The 15,811-nt window shown below is 29.7% G+C and overlaps 1 protein-coding gene across 2 annotated transcripts in view; it reads left to right on the forward strand.

The window, feature by feature from the left end:
• Positions 1 to 15,811, forward strand: part of gpc6a (glypican 6a) — a 343,841-nt gene that overhangs the window by 207,112 nt on the left and 120,918 nt on the right. For both annotated transcript variants that reach the window (XM_021475731.3, NM_001109719.1), the window contains 1 exon segment: positions 5,057 to 5,222. In XM_021475731.3, coding sequence (XP_021331406.1) covers positions 5,057 to 5,222 — 166 coding nt within the window.

Here is a 15,811-nt window from a genome sequence, read left to right on the forward strand (position 1 = left end):
TGCATTTATTTATTTATGCATTTATTCATTCATACTTGCACTTATTTATTTATTCATTGATACAGTCATTTATACATTCATACATTTATTTATTCATTCATTTATTAATTCTTTCTTTCATTCATACATTTATTTATTCATTTATTCACAATTATTATTTATTTAATCATTCATTAATTCATACATTTATGTATATTATTTATCAATTTATTTATTTATTCATTCATTTAATCTTACATTTAATTCATTTAATAATACATTTAATTACATTTAATTATTAATCAATTAAATATATATATATATATATATATATATATATATATATATATATATATATATATATATATTCGTTATTCATTCATTCATTCATTCATTCATTCATTCATTCATTCATTCATCCATTCATTCATTCATATATTATTAATTTATTAATTAATTAATTTTTGTATGTATTTATTTAGTGATTTAGTTAGCTAGTTAGTAACTTGGTAATTAAAAAAAACTAAATAACATAAAACAAACAAATATTTAAATAAATAAATAAATAAATAAATAAATAAATAAATAAATAAATAAATAAATAAATAAATAAATAAATAAATTGTTTATTTATTTATTTTTGTTTGTTTTATGTTATTTTGTTTAAAAAATACCAAGTTACTAACTAGCTAACTAAACAAATACATATATTAATAAATTAATTAATAAATACAGGTTTTGTAATGTATGAACAAAAAAAACAAATTTATAAATAAAACATCTGTGTTATATTTGTACATTTTTTGATACTTGAAAACCCCTTTTACCTTTATAAATAAGTTCTTCTTGATCAAACCTCGACTGCTTATGTCACCTCTCTTATTGATTTTTTTGTATTGTATATATATATATATATATATATATATATATATATATATATATATATATATATTGTAAAATAAATAAATGAAAAACTGTGTCATGATGGCTCAGTGGTTAGCATTGAGTCTTGGCTGGGTCAGTTGGCTTTTCTGTGTGGAGTTTGCATGTTCGCCCCTTGTTGGTGTGGGTTTCCTACAGGTGCCCCCCACCCCAACCCCCTTCCAAACACATGCGCTGTAGGTGAATTGGGTGAACAACACTGGCCGTAGTGTATGTGTTGTGTGAATTTGAAAGTGTATGGGTGTTTCCCACTACTGGGTCGTGGCTGGAAGGGCATCCGCAGCGTAAAACATATGTTGCAATAGTTGGCAGTTCATTCTGCTGTGGAAAATGAATGAATGGATGAATAAATACAGATCTGCAATGCATTTTCATTCTTTTGATGCCAGAAAACCCTTTTTAGTCTTTCACCTTTATAAATAAGACATTCTTGATCAAACCCAGACTGCATATTTCAGCGTCTCTCATCGATTTTCCACATTTTCCCCAATGCGAAGGCAGTGTGTGTGTGACGCGTTTCATGCCGATGCAGCACAACACTGTCAGGTCTGATCAGAGCCATCAACACAACATGTCCTTTCGACTCTCTGCGTGTCTCCAGTTGACCGCCGGCCTCTGTTCTGCACGGTTTTGACCTTTTGAAAAGCTTTCCTCCATCTGATGGACAGAGAGGGTGACGGCGTACAAGCTCAAGTATAAAGATGGAGAATGACATGCAATTATCAGAGCCGGCTTGAAGCAGAGAAATGCAGTTCATGTCTGCTGTGAATGCTGTCACTCCAGGTCCATCGACACCAAGTGTTTTAGTCTGAAGAGCCCATACTGACTTTGAAAATGGACATGCATTGAACAAATGCAGTGCTTAGAAAGCCATCGTTTGACCTGTTCTTCACTTTAAGTGCAGAAGAAACAGCTGTTGTGATGTCTCTTAATAGCCCCCTGTATATTTTTTCCCCCAATTTCTGTTTAACGGAGAGATTTTTTGCAACATATTTCTAAACATAATAGTTTTAATTATAAATTTATAATAACTGACTTCTTTTATGCTTGTCATGATGATGGCACAAATTATTTGACAATTTTTCTATATACTGTAAAGTGTTATATATAAAGTTACATTTAAAGGCTTAACTATTTCAGTAAGGTTAAAGTTAGGGTAATTAGGCATATTAGGCAAATCATAATAATATTATTAATATATTATGTTAATTAGTTACTATACTCATAATATAATACCTTGAGTCATTTTTATTTGAGATTTTAACAGATTTGTGTGTCTTGAGCATCAGTTAAGATGGCGTTAGCACCTGTCAGCTTAAATTGTGGGGAAAACAGGATAATGGTAAGCTTCTGTCAGCTAATTTCATCTTCTAGCTTTAAAATAATTTTGGGGGTGGGATCAAAATTGGGGATGTAGCATGAATCTGCTAGTGTCCAGCAGGTACACAACATCATAAGACATTAATATTAGGTTAGATCAGGGGTTCCCAAACTTTTCAGCCCGCGACCCCCAAAATGACAATGCCAGTGACTCGTGACCCCCAGTTTTCTCTGAGGTGGTGGTTATAAATACAGAAACCTTGTATGCAATGATGCACACACACCAATAGACCCAAGTCTATTCTTAGTTTTTTTTTATTTATTTATTTTTTTATGTATGTCAGTGCTGTAAATGGGCTAGAAAGTTTAACCTGGTGTTATAAAATCAATCTGCTGCATCTGAAAGTATTGCTGTGCCTTTAGTATAATGTAATTACCAGAGAAGTCGCAATCCAATAGAACTATTAACTATAAGCTACTATAGTAACTATATAGTATATAGTAACTATAAACGACTATTTTTTTCTCTTTAGTAGGTTATTGATAAAATACAGTAAGTCTTAAGGTTTAATAAAAATTAAATGATTTTTAAAAATCACTAGGCGACCCCCCTTCATTGTCTCGCGACTCCTCGGGGAGTCCCGACCCCCACTTTGAGAACCTCTGGGTTAGATTTAGGTCTTAGGGTCAGGTGACCAAAATTCAACATCTAGCCAGTGTCTAAGGACAACAATATTTTGACGTTCAATAACAATGTCAAATTATGTTGATATTTGGTTGATTTTAGGCAGTGGTGTAGCACAAAATGCGGAGCCCCCCCTGCAGGGATCACTGACGGGGCCCCCTGATGATGGGGGGGGGGGGGGGGGGGGGGGTCACAAATTGAGGAGCGGGGAAGGGAGGCAGGGTGGAGCGACAATGCGGGAAAGCCTTCACAAACTGAGGAGCGATCACAAACTTAGGAGCGATCACAAACTAAGGAGCTGGAAAGGGGGGCGGGGCGGAGCGACAACCCGGGAAAGCCTTCACAAACTGAGGAGCGATCACAAACCGAATGCAGCGAGAGCGTCAAAGTAGCCAGAAGTCATTTAATTCAATGAGAACCGGCGGTGGGAAACAGCGCGGCGCGTCTTCTCCGGTGTGAGCGATGAGGAGAGTTGATATCAAGTCAACTTTATGGTATGAGCTATGACGCGGTTCGGCAAGCAATCAGAATGAAGTAGTCCACCACTCAGCATTCAGAGAACACAGACCTGTAAACTTTGGTTCCGATCACAGTTGTTCCCAAGAGTTTGATTATTGCGGTTGCCGGATTTTCAATATTAAAAATGGCGACGACGCAGAGTCACCTAATCACGCAGGGTCCCCCCGCGGTGCGTGCCCTGCGGGCCTGTCCGCTACGCCACTGATTTTAGGTTGTGATGGAAAGTGACCGAAATCCAACGTCCAATAGATGTCATAGTGGTAACGTCCACACAACATCAAGGTGCAACATGATTAGTCATTGATATTTGGTTGATTTTAGGTTGATTTTAGGTTGGCCTACCCTGATTTTCATTTCCAAAGAAAGTCCAACGTCCCCACGACATCGGGGTTTGTTGAGATACAACGTCAATACGATGTCATGTTGACGTCCTGTGCCTGCAGGGTGTAGTGATGACTTTTCTTATATGAGCCGAGTTTTCTTATCCTATGAGAAGACGCTGATTCTTAATTATTCATGAGAGCATGTGCTTTCCGAGGGCAGACCTGCCAAGCAGTAAGACCCAATTACTGTCATCCGTGCACGACTCCGGTCATATGTGTTTGTTTCCATGATCCACAGGGTTTGTTGAATGTTTTTCCCTGCGATGTTGTCAAGGCCGTTACAGCTGATTGTTGTCGGAAGAGCTGTACGAGAATTAGAGAATGGCGGACTTTGTCTTTTATCAGTTGAGTTCAGTTTGTTATCATACAGACACATCGCCTATATCAGTGCTGCTGTGTTCGCCTATGTTTAAAATCCTCCAGATTACCGGCAGAGCTAATGGTTGGAATAGACAGGGCAAGAAACCTGCTGCACTGCTATTCACTGTGTCTGCATTCAGACCCTGGGCTTCAGGAAGAGAGAAGTTCTCCTCATTTATATTATTTCCATGATTATCTTTTTATATTTATTTTATAGAAATTATGAATAACAAATGTAACAGGACATTCAATTACTGTTTATTTATTTGCAGTTCAACTTTGTAAACTAAAAAAAATTTCATGGTTTTGTCTTATTTTGTGAGCCAATTGTCAGCAGTTTTTTGCTCCCCTCTTATTCACTGCTCTGTCAGCCACACCCTCTCCTCCCTCTGCTTGTAGCACTCCACGCCCATCACAGAGCATTTTTTTTTTAATTCTGTGGTAGACTTGACTCGAAAGAGGGGGATGTCATGGCCCTTTAAAATGGGACAAAAAACTGCTTTTATTCTAGCAGTTATAAAAAATAAAACAAAGACTTAATAGAAGATATATTGTAGAAAATATCATTGGAGACACTGTAAAAATTTCCTTGCGCTGTTAAACATCATTTGGGAAACATTTGAAAAAGTAAAACAAAATCACAGGAGGGCGAATAATTTTGACATCAGTTGTAGGCATACAGGTACAGTCCCTGTCACTGGCAAGGCTGTGATAAAAAATGAAACTATATTGGCTGTTTTTTGGGAGGAGCTACTGTATGTCCTGCTCTCTCTTTATGTTTCAGTTGGGATTACGTCAAACTTTAAATAAAAAAAAATGCACATTTCAAAGCACATTTAACATCTGCCCATGTGTGTTTATCCTGCAGGTCAATATTTCTCCAGGCTGCAGTAAAGCATTGACTAAAATGTGGTACTGCCCGTATTGTGGAGGAATGTCAGGACTCAAACCCTGCGCCAACTACTGCCAGAATGTGATGCGCGGCTGCCTGGCCAACCAAGCGGATCTGGACCCTGAGTGGAACCTCTTTATTGGTGAGATGCGCTTGCTATTGTACCTTAAGCTGGGTTTTCTAATATAGATGTCCCCTATAAAGAACTTCCAGTTGGGTGCCTTTTTTCAATCAAAAACACTTTATTTTATTTATTATTTTATGTATTCTTTATTTAAACAATACTGGAAATGAGACTGTTTGAGTTGTTGCTCAAGTTTATTTTGTGTTTGACTGATTGATTGATTGATTGATTGATTGATTGATGGGTTGATTGATTGGTTGATTGATTGATTGATTGGTTGATTGATTGATTGATTGATTGATTGATTGATTGATTGATTGATTGATTGATTGATTGATTGATTGATTGATTGATTGATTGATTGATTGATTGATTGATTGATTGATTGATTCATCAGTTGGTAGGTTGGTTAGTAAGTTTATTGGTTGATTGGTCGGAAGGTTGCTTGGACACTTTGTTGCTTGGTTGATTAGTTGGTTACTTGGTTACTTGGTTGTTTGTTTGTTTGCTTGCTTGCTTATTTTTTGGTTGATTGGTCGGAAGGTTGCTTGGTTGATTAGTTGGTTGCTTAGTTCATTGATTGATTGATTGATTGATTGATTGATTGATTGATTGATTGATTGATTGACCCGTCATAATGAACAATTCTACAAATCTATCTGAAGTGGGTCGCTTAGTTGATTTGTTGGTGGTTTGGTTGGTTGGTTGGTTGGTTGGTTGGTTGGTTAATTGATTGATTGATTGACCCATCGTAGTGAACAATTCTGTGTTTCTATCTACAGTTGGTTGCTTAGTGAATTCGTTGGTTGGTGGATTGTTTGTTTGTTTGTTTGTTTGTTTGTTTGTTTGATTAGTTGTTTGGTTGTTTGATTGGTTGGTGGGTTGGTTAATTGGTTGGTTGGTTGGGTAATTGATTGACCCGTCATAGTGAACAAATCTACAGTTATCAGTATTTTTAAGCGGTGTATTAAACATATTTTTTGTTTTATTTTTAAATTAGAATTATTAATGCACTTTTTAATAATATATAATAAATGTATAAATATATATAAATATATATCATTTTGTTTAATAAGTGTGTTTATACAGCATTTGTACAGTATGTATTTAATAATACTACACTACTCTTGCTCTTATCTAAAATACTCTAATCTCCTTTTTTAAGTATTGTGTTTAATTGTTTATCTATTTTTTATTACTATATACAGTTTATTTATTGTTGTAGAAACACATCAGTTGTACCGAATTAGTCTAATCATCAAGTGTATTGCAGCGAACTCTTCCAAATACAAAGTTTCCAGTTTTTGGTTCAGTAGGTTTTGTTTGCTTCTGCCAAGAGTTTTCATTTCAGTACGCAGCTTTAGCTTTAGCCAACACACACTGTGCTCTGGCTCCACTCTGGCTTTTATTTTTTTATTGTTGGAATTATGTCACAAGAGTAAAATGGGTTGTGAATGCTATTCTGTGTTGCTTTAGTGATTTGCAAATGTGAAAGTGAGAACTTGCTCGCTCTCAGAAACACTGTAAATTGCTGTAAAGACAGTTTTTACTTCATCCCTGCCGCTCAGTTCTCTGTAATGTTTCATATACAGCTGTTGATGGCATGTAAATACAGTTTGAATGACGGCTCGTCTTGATTCACATGACCTATAGGCTCCAGCTTTAACAGCTTAATGTTATCCACCCACAGCACTGATACTGTGAATGTCAATAATGCCTTCCTACAAGGATGATCAGCAAACTCACTGCAATGTGAAAATCCATGTGTTGTGTAACTTGGCATGTGAAAGATTTTTGAGCTATTTTTGTATGTAAGGTGTATTAAACTGCCCCATAAAGTTTGTATTTCTGTTTTAGAGTCTCAAGAGTATAGGTTATATCTATTCCATGTCAATAACTCTTTGACTATTTTAATCCTCCAGCATTTACTCTATTGTGATTGTTCTGTTGACTGAACTCTGCTCTTCTCCTTTCTCCACTATAGATTTTAATGCTGTATTTTGATATATATTTTCAGCCTAAACTAATTGCTTTCATTTAACATTGATTCATCATATTTGAATTATCATAATTGCAAACTAATTAATATGATCAATGCATTAAATGTTTATTAATGCATGTTTTTTATAGGACACATTTTGCTTTGCTTTTCTTCTCCAAGCACTTTACCTTTGTTTTGTATTTTTCAGAGCTCATTTTGTACGTTATAGATTTTTAAATCAGTATTTTTCTCCGCCATGGACAGAAATTGACCAGCTTGATGGTGCCACAGTTCGATTAACAAATCAGGATAATTTATTGTGCTCAAATAAAATAAAATAAAATAAAATAAAATAAAATTAAATTAAATAAAATAAAATAAAATAAAATAAAATAAAATAAAATAAAATTAAATTAAATTAAATAAAATAAAATAAAATAAAATAAAATTAAATTAAATTAAATTAAAGTGTTTTTAAATAAATAAATAAATAAATAAATAAATAAATAAATAAATAAATAAATGAATGAATAAATAAATAAAATAATAATTAATAATAATAATAATAATAATAATAATAATAACAATAATAATAATAATAATAATAATAATAATAATAATAATAATAAAAACAGTTTTATGTAGAAAGACCAAATCTAAAATCAGTGAAACAAAAACATTACAACATCAATAAGTAAAATACTTTAACTAAAGCATTTACTTTTTAAATGTGTCTTTTATAGAGCAAACTTTATTTAGCTTTTCTTCTCCAACCACTTTGCCTTTGTTTTGTATTTTTCAGAGCTCATTTTGCATGTTATAGATTTTAAATCAGTATTTTTCTCCCCACGGAGAGAATGTGCTTGACGGTGCCGCATCAAGATGGCTTGATGGTGCCGCAGTTTGATTTACAAACCAGGATAATTCACTGTGCTCAAAATAAAATAAAATAAAGTAAAATAAAATAAAATAAAATAAAATAAAATAAAATAAAATAAAATAAAATAAAATAAAATAAAAAAATAAAAAATAAAATAAAATAAAATAAAATAAATGTATTTAAAAAACAAAACATAAATAATAATCATAATAATAATAATAATAATAATAATAATAATAATAATAATAATAATAATAATAATAATATTAATATTAATAATAATCAAAATGGTTTTATTTAGAAAGACCAAATCTAAAATCTGTGAAACAAGAACATTACCACATTAAGAAATCAATAAGTAAAATACGTTAACTAAAGCATTTACTTTTTAAATGTGTCTTTTATAGAGCAAGCTTTGCTTTTCTTCTCCAACCACTTTGCCTTTGTTTTGTATTTTTCAGAGCTCATTTTGCACGTTATAGATTTTAAATCAGTATTTTTCTCCCCCACGGAGAGAAATCGACCGGCTTGATGGTGCCGCAGTTCGATTAACAAAGCAGAGTAATTCATTGTGCTGTGCATATTTTTTCTGAAAGTGCGTTTGGTCAGTTTGTGAATGGTCAGCGCTGCCACTGACCTTTGCCATTGGTGGCATTTTCTACAGCTTCTCACTGGCATTGATTGGCAGACTTTCAGACGCTCCATCGATTGAACAAACTTCCAAACTTTCACAGCAATGCCTTAATTTAAACAAATCGCTATAATAAATACTGACGCTGCTGTGTTGATATTATCAGTTGTGTAATGCACTAGATATGCTTGTGTAATGCTTGTTGAACACACACATGTTTTGTAGTGTTGAGTTAGTGGTGTTTTAATGTTTGAAGCTGATGCGCAAACTCAAGGGCGTATCATGTATGCAATGTGGGTTAATGCAGTTTAATTATAGCAAAGCCCAAAGGAAACGCTGCTGTTTTATAGTTCAGGAGCTTTACTGGAGTGTTTTCAAGCAGAGTTCAGGAGGACGTTCTGATCAGATGTTTCTCCTAACATTAGAGGATGGAGATGTAAAAATGAATCAGAGAAATGAGAGATCAGAGGAACATTTAGACTGGGAAGCTTAATTGTTTATGTTTAATTTGTTATAAAAAATGTGGTTATTTTCCAGTGTTGGGTTATTGAAAGACATCCGCTGTGTAAAACATATGCTGGATAAGTTGGTAATTCAATCCGCTTTTGGTGACCCCTGATGAATGAAGGGTCTATATGAATGAATATTAGGTTAAAACTAATATTTGTTTTTTGTTAGGACTTTCCTAGTAATTGATTTCTATAAGTCCAGTTACAAAACATAATTACAAAGTTGTTGTTTTATAAACAGGTTAGTTTTTGTTTGTTATTATTGAATATTTGTATTTTTGATTATTTCATTATACACAGTCTTACACTAATTGTAACCAAAATCCTTAATCATTCGTTAAAATAAATGAATAAATGAATGAATAAATAAATAATGAAATGAATGTAAAAATAAGTTAATAATAATAATATAAACTTGCAGATGCAATTATTATATTCAAAACCTAAACCAATTGCTTGCATTTAAAAAAAAAAAATTATTTATTTGTTTATTTATGTATTAATTAATTTATTTATTCATTTTTATTAATTGATTTATTTATCTATTTATACAGTGTATTTATTTATTTATCAAAAAAAGTCTATATATTTTAGATAGCATAATTTAAGACCATTATACTTACAATATTTATATGTATGTTTCAAACCAAATTTAATTGCTTGCATTTTTTATATCATTTATTTATTTATTTATTTATTTATTTATTTATTTATTTATTTATTTAAATACAAAAATAATATTAGTAAACAACAAATAAACTAAAAAAAAAAAATCATCTGATCGTTTCTGTTGTTTAATTTACTTTTATTTTGTCAGTTTAGTATTTCACTAATAATTATTTTTTCAATTCACGAATGAATTACATGATGTTTAATTTCATTCATTCATTCATTTTCTTGTCGGCTTAGTCCCTTTATTAATCCGGGGTCGCCACAGCGGAATGAACTGCCAACTTATCCACCAAGTTTTTACGCAGCGGATGCCCTTACAGCCGCAACCCATCTCTGGGAAACATGCACACACACACCCACACACTATGGACAATTTAGCCTACCCAATTCACCTATAGCGCATGTCTTTGGACTATGGGGGAAACCAGAGCACCCGAACAACACGAACGCAGGGAGAACATGCAAACTCCACACAGAAACGCCAACTGAGCCGAGGCTCGAACCAGCGACATTCTTGTTGTGAGGCGACAGCACTACCTACTGCGCCACTGCTTTGCCCTGATGTTTACTTTTTGTTATTTTTTAGTTTTGTCATTTTTATTCTATTCAGTCTAGCTTTTATTTAAGTTTTAATAATTAAGCTTATTCAGGCTATAAAAATACACATGCATTTAACAATACATTTTAAAAAGTATTTTAACACATCAAGTCACTGTAATAATTACTTTGAAGCTGTTTTGTTGATTTTATCTTATTAATATGCTCTAAATGCTTGTTGAACTCCCAGATCCTAGCATCTCCTATTAAATTAATCAGCAATTAAAGATGCTACTGATACTATTCAGTCATGTTTTTAGTCGCACATGCATTTCTCTTATCTGGCTTTATTAGTGACTTCAGATCTTGAAACTGAGAGATGCAACAGCAGGAATAATTTGTTAACACATTTCACGCCAGGATCCTTCATTTGCTAATTGTTCTTTGTTTGATTTTCTCAGAGAGATAAATCTGATTTTGCGACATGTTTTTGGTCAGCAATGAAAGACTCCTACTGCGAAGCGCTGATGTTCCCCATCAGCATTTGATTCTGCTGAACAAATGCTAACGCTGCGAGAAATTAATAATCTGCTTTATTCATTTTCTCTGAAAGCCGCAGGGGATGGCATTCATCATGGTTTTAAATCAATGGAAATTAAAATCCATGTAAAAATTTAAATCAATGTAAATGTATAAAAAAGTCATAATATATTTTTCTTATCTTTGTCATTTATTTTAAATCACAATAAACAATAAAATAAATCAATTAATAATAATAATAATAATAATAATAATTATTATTATTATTATTATTATTATTATTATTATTATTATTATTATTATTATTATTATTATTATTATTTTTATTATTATTATTATTATTATTATTATTATTATAACAACAACAACAAAAACTTCATGCTACTCTTTAATAAAACCATTTTAATATATTTTCAGTCACAATAATAATAATAATAATAATAATAATAATAATAATAATAATAATAATAACAATAATAATAATAATAATAATAATAATATTAATAATAATAATTATAATAATAATAATAATAACATGCTAGTCGATAATGTAATAAAATAATAAATAAATAAATAAATAAATAAATAAACAAATAAATAAATAAATAAAAAACATGAATATTAACACATTCATATTAATATTTAATATTAGTTTATTAACAAAAACAACATGCTAGTCTCCAATGAAATCATTTTAATATATTTTCCATCACAATAAGTGAATAAATAAACAAATAAAAAAAAAGTAAATAAATAAATAAATAAATAAATGTTATTATTATTATGATTATTATTAATATTATTATTATTATTATTATTATTATTATTATTATTTATTATTATTATTATTATTATTATTATTATTATTATTATTATTTATTTATTCATTTATTTATTTTTATTATTTATTTTAAACAAAACAACAATATACAGGAGGGTATAATAATAATAATAATAATAATAATAATAATAATAATAATAATAATAATAATAATAATAATAATAATAATAACAAACATGTAAATGCAAAAACGAAGTAATATAATCCTTTGTTAATCATCCCATTTATCTGAACCGGCGAAAAAACACACAGACGTGGCATTTGAGTTGAGTTTCAGAGGAAATGAGAGGGAAACGCAAACATCAGGCCTGGTTTATTCTGGTCCTGATGAATCTGCTGGCTCTGCTCGGGGTCAGATGGATCATTTCAGACTCATCCGCTCAACATTCGTCTCTTCTGTGGCCACAAGGACACACTTTTACTGCATTAAAGGCTTTGTTTGCGTAATTTACTGTCTGAACTTTTAACACAAAACTGATGCTCAGATGCAGCAAATATTATTTATACAAAATTTCTAAAGATTAGAATAGTTTTAGAAATTATTCTGAAACTTTTGGACTTTATGTGAGATGCTTATTATTTTGTTATTATCCCTTCAGGTTGAGATGTATGTTTGTATGTTCTTTAAATATTTTAATTCAATAATTTTTAATAAGCTAATTTGTTCAAAGGTTTTTAAGAAAAGATTTTTAAGAATTAGTTAATATAGTTTAGTTAATATACTAGTAAATAAAGTTAATAATAAGCTTTTATATCTTTAATAAACACTTTATTTCTTTCTTTATTTAAGATACATTGTTATGAGGACAACAACAACAAATACAACATTATTATTATTATTATTATTATTATTATTATTATTATTATTATTATTATTATTATTATTATTATCATTATTATATTTTAAGCTATTAAATAGTTATGTTTAGTATTTTTTAATTGTTTCCATTTTCTTTCGGTTATTTGACAGGGAGATTTTGCAAGTAATTTTCATCTAAGAAATATTTAAAAAAACATAGCTTTAAGAAATTATTTAGTTATTTTAGTTATTGATAATGACTCTCATCCAAAGTAATTTAATTAAATGTAATTAAATTTAATTAAATTAAATTTAATTTAATTTAATTTAAATTAATTTAATTTAATTATTTTTTTTTTCATTAAATTTTATTTTATATTTATTTTATTTTGTATTTATTTTGTTTTATATTTATTTTATATTTATTTACATTTATTTTGTTTTATTTTATTATTTAATGATTTAATATTTTAATTATTTTATTAAATTACATTTTATATTTATTTTTTGTATTTATTTTTGTTTAATATTGATGTATTATTTTTTTTAAATATTTTAATATTTATTCTATTTTATTAATTCATATTTTAATTTAATTTAATTTCATTTTATTTCATTTTATTCATATATGATATTATTTTATTTTTATTTAATAATTAACATTTTTTATTTTGTTTTAATTTAATTTTATTTTCATTTATTAATTCATTTTTTATTTTATTTATTTTTTATTTTATTGAATTTCATTTCATTCCTATATTATTTTATTTTTATTTTATTTTATTTTATTTTATTTTATTTTATTTTATTTTATTTTATTATTATTTTATTTTATTTTATTTTATTTTATTTTATTTTATTTTATTTTATTTTATTTTTACAATAAATTTTATTTTTACAATAAAGACCAGCCATGAGGAGCACAATTCCTGCATCTGACGCTAAAACACTTCAGTAAAAGAGTGTGTTGTGATGTCTCTGAAGCACAGTTAAAAATACCTAATTTTCATAAAGCTGCATTACAAGCTGTTACATAACGTACTAAAACATAAAACATCTAAGAGTCTCAAAGTGCAGTAATTTGAGTTTTTAATCCGTGTTTAACGCGAATGAGTTTTTGATTATAATCCCTCCTGGAACTCCTGTAAGTCGTGCAGATCTGCGCTGCCATATTGAACCTCACGGGGACTGAAGAAGAAGAAAATACCTCCATTTAACATGCTTTCCATAAACACAGTTATTAGGAGTTATGCCTCAGAGTGATGCTTAGCTTAGCAAGAATTACCAACGATCTCTTGACGTGTATTTCATTAACCTGTAGGGTGTTTGCCAAGAAACTGAGTGCATCTGTTTACATTAGTTTTACTTAAAGTGACTAAGTTAATTGTAGGATGCAAGGTTTGGGGTCAGAATTATGTATTGGGGTCCCATGAAATTAAGTAAGTAAGTAATGTGTATTTATATAGCACATTTATCGTGTATGGGCATAGATGAAGTGGAGAGACGGAGATAGAGCCAATTCGGTGGATGGGGAGGGTTGAGAGGCCATGATGGTTAGGGCTGATAGAGGAATTTAGCCAGGACACTGGGAATATACCCTTACTCTTTATGCGAAGTGCCAAGGGATTTTTAATGGTCACAGAGAGTCAGGACCTCATGCAAACTGCTGGATGGGGGGGGTGTGTGCATTGGGGTTATCGTGAACGAAAGAGAAAAGTTGAATGGGTGGGGGAGATAGAGCAGGGGGATGGGGTGGTGCGTGTGCAGGATGAAAGTTAAGAGCAGGGCAATTGTAACCTTAGGATAAGATGCTCACTATTCGGATAGAAACTTGTAACTTTGGTGGCCCAAAACATGGCATGAGCCCTTAGAACTTAGAAATTTCCCTACCATAGTTGCACCCCTGAGTATCAACATGTAACTATCTATAAGTATCTATGAGCTCACCTCATCAGTTTCTTATTAAATCTTCTGACCAATTAAATGCTCTCTAGTATCTGACATGCCCCGCCCTCTTCTTCTCATTTGCTTTTCATTTGATGCACTTGAGCTCAACCAATCTGAATGGTAGAGCTGTCATAAAAACAACGCTATTGACTGTTTTTTTAGAAGGGGGAGGAGCTACTGTATGTCCTGCCCTCTCCATGATTCAGATAAGATTATGTCAAAGAGCAAATAAAAAAATGCACATTTCAAAACACTTCATTGGATCTTTTACATTGATTACATTAAATTATATTAAATTAATTACAAAATAAAATAAAGTAAAATAATAAAATAAAGTAAATAAAATAATTAATAAAATAAGGTAAAATAAAATAACAAAATAAAGTAAAAAATTAACAAAAATAAAAAAACTAAATAAGTTATAAAAAGTAAAACAAAATAACAAAATACTTTAAAAATAATCTAAAGTAAAAAAAAAATACAAAGTAAAGTAAAAATAAACAAAAAGTAAAATAAAATGACTAAATAAAATAAAGTTTGAAATAAACAAAAAGTAAAATAAAATAACAAAATGAAGTTAAAAAAAATCAATAGTAAAATAAAATGACAAAATAAAATAAAACAAAAACCTAAAATTAAATTAAATTAAATTAAATTAAATTAAATTAAATTAAATTAAATTAAATTAAATTAAATTAAATTAAATTAAATTAAATTAAATTATAATAAATTAAATTTAATTTAATTTAATTTAATTTAATTTAATTTAATTTAATTTAATTTAATTTAATTTAATTTAATTCAATTCAATTTAATTCAATTTAATTCAATTTAATTTAATTAACAAGTAAAATAAAAAGAAATGTTTACGTTGACTAAAACAAGAACTGTTTAATATTTGAATGGATATTACAATGATTTCCAAAATTAGAATTAATAGTTAATAATTAGTAAAAAAAGACTTTAGGATCTTGACTCTAAAATCATACATTGTTATTATTATTTTTTTAATGTCTTGGTAGTTAATCACATTTAACATTTAATCAAATTTAACATTATTTATAGTCACATCTAACTGTTTATTTGATAAATTCATGTGTGTGTATATGTATGTGTATATTTATATGTATATGTATATGTATATGTATATGTATGTGTATGTGTATGTGTATGTGTATGTGTATGTGTATGTGTATGTGTATGTGGGGAGGTCAGTGAAGGATGCAGCAGTCATTATACTCTGATAGACTGATGTGTGCTGTATGTGTGT

The sequence above is a fragment of the Danio rerio genome, chromosome 1, assembly GCF_049306965.1.
Source record: "Danio rerio strain Tuebingen ecotype United States chromosome 1, GRCz12tu, whole genome shotgun sequence".
NCBI lineage: Eukaryota > Metazoa > Chordata > Actinopteri > Cypriniformes > Danionidae > Danio > Danio rerio.